The following is a 6,892-nucleotide window of genomic DNA, read 5'->3' on the forward strand; positions in this document are numbered from 1 at the left end:
GCATCAACCCTTGATCAAATCTTTTTATCACGTTCGCTTCCCGTGTCGGCACATCCCAGCTTCTACTTCCTCTGCCTGTATGAAGCATCCAGAGTGTGCTACAAGCTTAGAGTTAGAGCATGTTAAAGGATGCAGCGTGTGTAGATTTGACTAAATATTGTTAGAATTCAGACCTTCTGAATGGTCTGAATAGAAGCCCAGTGAGAGTTCTGCTGCTGTAGTTTGAACGGCATTGATTTGTTCTGAAACATCATTACTTAGTGATTAAAGTGTGCACAGCGAGCTGATGGCGTCTCACCTGTCTGGTGTGTTCTGGTTGAATCATTGTGTGCTCCCAAAGTTCAACTAACAAAATACTTCCAAGCTTTTAGTGGGTGGATGTTAAAGGATTAAGAATAATTTAGGAATAATTCACTAATGAAAATTTACATGAAACTAAACTGGGATGAAAGTAACAATCTTTTTTTTTTATTAATTATAATTTGATTAATTAAGTTCATTGTCAGTCTGTCTCATAAAACACATTTCTGTATCTCTCTTGTATATTCTTGTAAATTTTGTTGACTTTTCTTTCTATATTATATTTTCTGTAGTTTTATCTTATTTTACTTTATGTTACCTTCATTTACACCCTAATATTCTGTGTTGTCTTTTTGCTTCGTTTAAACCCTTTGTTGAATATTCATGCTGCTGTAACACCTGAATTTCCCTCTGGGGATAAATAAAGTCAGTCTAACAAGAAATGTTTGACAAAGAAACACACATTTGAGAAACAACAGTTTTGGTCGTAAAATGACTAAAACTATCATTTTGATTTGTTTTTTTTGTTTGTTTTTTGCTGATAAGCTCGGCAGTTATTTGACTAACTCCTGCATCTCTAGTAAAAATATATTGATAGCTTATGAAAAGTTCCATCAAGTTGAAATATAAATGACTCCTGTGCAGTCATCTCCACAAGCTGAGACGTCTGTGAAGATTAAAGCAACATGCTGCCCAGTGGGACGCATTTTAATAAAAATACTTACATATGAATACAAGGAGTTCTGGATGTGAAGCACTGTTTGATCCCATCATAAACTGTGAATCTGAGTTTCCTACAGCCTTTGTTACCTACAAACCTACAGCGAAACGTGCTTCATATTCAAAGGAGGGATTTTGGGTGGACCATCGCTAAACTTCTTCTTCCATGACTTAAATGAAATGAACCGACTTTACAACGGCTATCGCGCTTCACGCTGCGACTTCCTTTTACGTCCTGCAGGCTAAGTAACGTGTGTCGTCATTGTCTTTGGCTTGTGGATGCTTTATACACCCAGTTTTAGGTTGTGATTTATCTTTTGTCCTTTTTTTTTTTTTTGTTCTGGAGTGAAATCTTAAATGGTCTTTAATCCACACAGTTGTCATGTTAGAAGTCCGTAATCATCAGTCTGCAGATGAGCCCATTTAACACAATCTTGGCCCGCTGAGGTTTCGGTGAAGCCGTTTACATCCAACGGCAGCCGTTTATTTATGCAAAAATGAAGTTTTTAAGCCATTTAGTTGATTTTGTTTCTTCTTGTGGAATCAGTGAGATGGAATGAATTGGGGGAATGATTGAAGCCAGGCACGCTGGGGAGCTGAGAGAGACAGACAGACAGAGAGAGAGAGCAGAGGGAGGCGAGGTTCAGGGTGAAACCGCAGTTTTTATATGTTGTCTGGTTTTAATTTAGTAAGAGCCATCATTCACCAGTTCACTGAGGTGGCAAACCAGATGAGTGTGTGTTCTGGGAGTGTGCGTTTCCTTTGTGATTCCTGCTCGTGTACACATCTGTCTTAATCTCAATCTCAAAACCGTGTGACGCTCTGTTATTTATTCTCATTATTACGCCGGTTCTTTTTTTTTTTTAAGCGCTCGGCTGTTCTGAAGGAATCTTTTGGTGAATGTGCTAATTTGGCTTCGTGGCGTGGAGTTGGATGAGCAGATGGACACCAGTCTCATGAGCACCCTTCAGTATACAGCAACGCTCACCGACAGGTTGTCTTCACACGGAACCTGGAAAGTTTGAATGTGGTTACCAACAGCTCTATATTGTTTTTCATGTGAATTCACCTTTTGAACTCTGGGTGTTTCTTTTGCTCCTGGTACGTTTTTACTCACCGTGGGCTCATCTTTCACTGCAATATAAAGACCTGCCTCTGTGTGTTGGTTGGGATATCCTGATACCTTTGGATGAAGTGAGGCCACAGACTGTATGCATGTACCCTCCATGAAGTCACCTATAGACCTCCTGAATTTTGTGGCAGTGCCCGACTACTTTTAACTCCTGGTCCGAAAATGAGCAAAGACGTAGAGCGTAGTGGTGCAAACAAGCAAACATCTCTGGGCCCTGGACTGTCCTGTGATGCAACCACCTGCCACTTAAAGCTGCTTCATTCTGAATAATTTAAAATCTTAACACAATTTTAATGTTTGAGTTACATAAATATTTGCCCCTTCCTTGTATAGTTGTCATAAATGGGGATGCAGTGCTGCCAACTTAATGTCACACCGCTTTATAGAATATCCCGTTTATAATCATAAAATATTGAAGTCCCGAATCAGTTCCTATATAACCGATAGTAAAACAGCCCATTTATTGTCATAGAATAATGACATAATACTGCTTTTTGTCATAACGAAATTCCCCAAAATTGATTCCAGGAGTAACTTTAGTCCTGGCTCACGGGTCGAGCGTCGGTCACGCGTGGCAGATTATCAGCTGGCAATGTGTTTGTTTGTCGATTAGCTGCTCACCTGAGATCTGCTTCGCTGAGTTACTCACACACTGTCTGACATTAATGAGGGCACATCAAAGAGAATCGCATTGCTGCTGCAGAGCATGTCATCACTCAGAACTGCTCAACTAGTTAATCGTGATAAGTTCATCCTCTGTATATCCTCTGATTAAAAGCTATAAAGGCTAAAATATTCCATGAGAGACCCACAGGTGCAATCTCGTTCATTAGAGGAAACACACCTTTACTTTATTAATCGTAAGTAGAAAGTAGGCAGTTTTAATGTTTGACCTTTTTTCATGTTCATACACAACATGCTAAACAAGTCCGATGTAAGCCATGCAGATCCTGCTGGTCCAGTACGGAGGCTAGTTTTCACACCCAAACTCGCCGACATCTTGAAGCCCGTTTATCGGAATATCCTGGATATAGTCAAAATAATAAACGGGCAGCACTGTATTAGTTATAGTGACCAAAAACTATTTTCTTGTTCCAGGCTGTAAACATGTTTATGTCTGCTGTAGAGATGGACATTTTAACACGGAGGTCTAAGGAGATCGACTCCCCTGTGGAGCCTCCAGTGGCCATTTGAGGAACTGTTGTCTACGTTAGCTTCAGTTCTTCAGCCTGGAACATGCTGCCTGACTGAGGATGGCTGTTCAATCTGATTTAAGCCTTTGTGCTAAGCTAAGCTAACCTGAGTGATGTTAATATTTTCATCTTCACTCAAAATGTCCCCACTGTTGTGTTTCCCTTTTTAACGAAGGTAGTAACGTGCACATTTTTAAAAACTAAATTCAGCAGCAGTTGAAGCTGCCTGCTAAACTGTGAAACCCTTAATTTATGCTCATATTTTGTTTTGTTCTGTTTGCTTATGTATAGTGCCTTCAGCCATGCAAAGAACTGTGGGAAACCCGGAGGGTGCTGTCTCCAAAGTCCTGTGAGGTAAGACAGAAAATGCATGGTGTGTGTGTGTGTGTGTGTGTGTGTGTGTGTGTGTGTGCTTGCGTAAGTTGCAGCAGCCTTGGTGGCAGTGTCACTCCTGCACCAGAAACTTGCTTTTGTTGGCACCGTGAAGATGTTTTGACTGTGTCCCATGAAAGAGCGTTCCTGTGTGTTTCTATGCAAGCCTGTGTACATGTGTCACAAAATAACATTTGTACGCTGTTGAATGTATACATGAGAGTGTGCGTGTGTATTTTGCGTGCGTGTGTGTGTGTGTGTGTGTGTGTGTGTGTGTGTGTGTGTGTGTGTGTTGTGTGTGTGTGTGGCCCTAAGAGATTATTTGTAGAGCCAGTTGTGGTGGTTTTCGGACAGATTAGTTTTTCATCACAATAGCTGAAGCATGTTACTGGCTGGATGGCTGACTGGCGAGCTGGTAGGGAACACAGGGTCATTCAGCGCTGTTAGCTAAAGCCCGTGTTTACATATTGCTGATCTGCAGCTATGCGCACAGACACCGAAACACACACACACAAATATACACATAGGTACAAACACACACAACCTTTTACACTGACTCTCATGGGGATTGCCTTCAAACAGTCAACCAAAAGACCTCTGCTGTGTTTTAATGCCCTCGTGTGTGTGTGTGTTCTTTTACAGTGCGTATTATTTCCTCTGTGTCAACTGTAATAATAATAATAATAGCGATACCCCCTGTGCTCTTTGTTTCTCTCTCTCTCTCAGAAGCAGACGGAGTGTGTGACGAGCCGGGAGTTTCTGGCCTCGCTCAGGTCGTCTCGTCAGGGCGACTGCCCTCCGCCTCAGCGAGCCACGGGATTCGCTGCGGCCTGCGTGGAGAGCTGCTCGTCAGACCAGCATTGTCCGTCCCCCAGGAAGTGCTGCGCCAACGGCTGTGGACACACCTGCCAAGCCCCGGCCAATCTGTATAAAGGTGAATTCAGTTCCCTGGTAGCTGTTTGGAGTTTGTGTTGAGCGTGATTTGGGTAATGATGTAGAGAAACCTGTTCCTGATTGTCTCATCAAGTATGCCATAGCACAGCTTCATAGTGATTATGCTGATTATTATATATATATATTTTTAATAGCACTGAACATGTGTTTAGTTGTTTGTTTAGGAGGGATGCTCTTCCAATATTTGACTTGACATCTAGTTCTGAGACAACACTTATAATGCGTTGCTTTAATCAAGTGTCTGACAAATGAATTAGATGTAATTTAATGTAGTAAACGTCTCTGAATGCTGCCTGCTTGAGTTTACCCCGAGTCCCACATGGTTCCAGTGCGGTTAACATCTTTTTCTCAAGTCTGTGTGGAGCGAGACAGCAACATGAAGCGCCTCAGATGCGGTTAGCTCTTGGCTGCCGTAATAATTTAACACAAACAAAATAATGTTTGAGTGACGTTGATATTTTTACTTTAGCAATTAAGGGATTTTTTTCAGTTCCTGTGTTGTTTGAATATGACTGGTGTTCCAGGGATGGACTCATTTCTGTTGAATATGAATCAAGTCTGATTGCTGCCTGATTAATTGAATCCCAATTTTTAATGAATGCTTGATTAATTTTAGAAATCTTAAGGCACTAAGATATAACGGTGTCGTCGACATCCCATCAAATGTTCATCTGCTGTCTTTCCCATCCATTCCTATTCTAGTTATCATAATAGTCAGTTTGCTTATGAATTTACAATCACAAACTATGAATTTGCCCCGAGGGGAGCATACTGTATGACACTCTACTATCCTTACATCTCTGGTCCCATAACTATATTCAGATGTCTTGTAAACAGCATCCCTCTCCTGTTTTATGCCTGCAGGCGTTCCTCTGAAGCCTCGTCGAGACATGAGCTTCGTGGAGGACGCAGAGGGTCACGTGAAGGTGTTGTGGGTGTCAAAGTTCAACGTCAGCGTGGAGCCCATCGTTTACATGCTTCAGTCCCGCTGGAACATCGGCATTCACCCCAGTGAGGACCATGCCTCTCCGTGGACTACTGTCGCCATGGTGAATCACTCGTAGACCATTCTTTAAGCGATCAGAGATTTTGAGATCTGGACGAAACAATTTAGGAAGAACCTAAGCGTCGACTCAGGAGGTGACATGTATAGTGCTGAAATATATGAGTAGTGTCTCTGTCCGTCACTGAGGGTTGGTACAAGTAAAGATAGTGATACCAGGAATCTAATAATCAGAAGAAAAGTCTATTTAGCTGCACAGCTTATCGCTGATTCTGTCTGACTAACAACACTCACAGCAGTGGAGCAACTGAAGCTGTAAAAACGGCTCTCTGTGCCTTTAACAGTGGAGCAACACCACAAAGTTTGTAACATATCTTTACCTCATAACTCTCAATTTGCCTCGAATGATGAAACTTCTCAGCTATGGAGATGGATGTAAGACTCTGTTTCCACCTCATCAGTCTGCTGCCTTGCTGTCTAAACCTCTCCACCCCAGTCAGTCTCCCATTCTGCCAGGGTAAACCCTACGTGTGTGCGTGTGTGTCTGAGCGTATGAGTGAGTGTGTGTGCACTGTACGTCCATGTGTGTGTGTGCCTGTGTGAGGTTAGGTAAATAAGCAGAGCTTAAAAAGGAACCACAGGCAGCCACAGTCGTTCCACCGGCTGACTCTGAATGACTGAACGCTCATTATGGACTTAAATAGATGGCAGCTCGTGTCTGTGTGTGTGTGTGTGTGTGTGTGTGTGTGTGTGTGTGTGTGTGTGACTGTGGATGAGTAGATTTTAAGCAGTGATTACATTTGCACTGTCAGGGAGACAAAACATGTGAATTTTTGGCAATTTTAACCATAATTTGGGCAAATCATTAAATTTCACTATGATCAGATGGAATTCAGTCCGACTGTGTCCATGTGACTTCATCTGACATCCAGCTCCATGTTTCATTGTCTTTTGCCAGTTTATTAATGCAACAGCCACAAATAGAGTGTTGAGTTTTCACTGAAATAATTGTTAGAGAGCCGTTTCTGGAGGACGTAGTGAGTGGTTCTGGTTATGCACTGAGATGGTCTCCCACTGATTTAAATGAGGTGACCAAACCCCCATATTGGACCCATCCATCCATCCATTTTCTATACACCGCTTAATCCTCATTAGGGTCGCGGGGGGGCTGGAGTCTATCCCAGCTGACTCAGGGTGAAGGCAGGTAAAAAAAACACT

General features: G+C 42.3%; 1 protein-coding gene across 1 annotated transcript in view; it reads left to right on the top strand.

The window, feature by feature from the left end:
• The window catches only part of anos1b (anosmin 1b), a 52,040-nt gene that overhangs the window by 25,372 nt on the left and 19,776 nt on the right, over positions 1–6,892 (top strand). Inside the window, exons 3-5 of the mRNA XM_008292859.1 lie at positions 3,637–3,699; positions 4,444–4,651; positions 5,536–5,720. Of these exons, the coding sequence (XP_008291081.1) occupies positions 3,637–3,699; positions 4,444–4,651; positions 5,536–5,720 (456 nt within the window). The remainder of the gene's footprint in view (positions 1–3,636; positions 3,700–4,443; positions 4,652–5,535; positions 5,721–6,892) is intronic.

This window comes from Stegastes partitus, unplaced genomic scaffold, assembly GCF_000690725.1.
Source record: "Stegastes partitus isolate 25-593 unplaced genomic scaffold, Stegastes_partitus-1.0.2 Scaffold839, whole genome shotgun sequence".
NCBI lineage: Eukaryota > Metazoa > Chordata > Actinopteri > Pomacentridae > Stegastes > Stegastes partitus.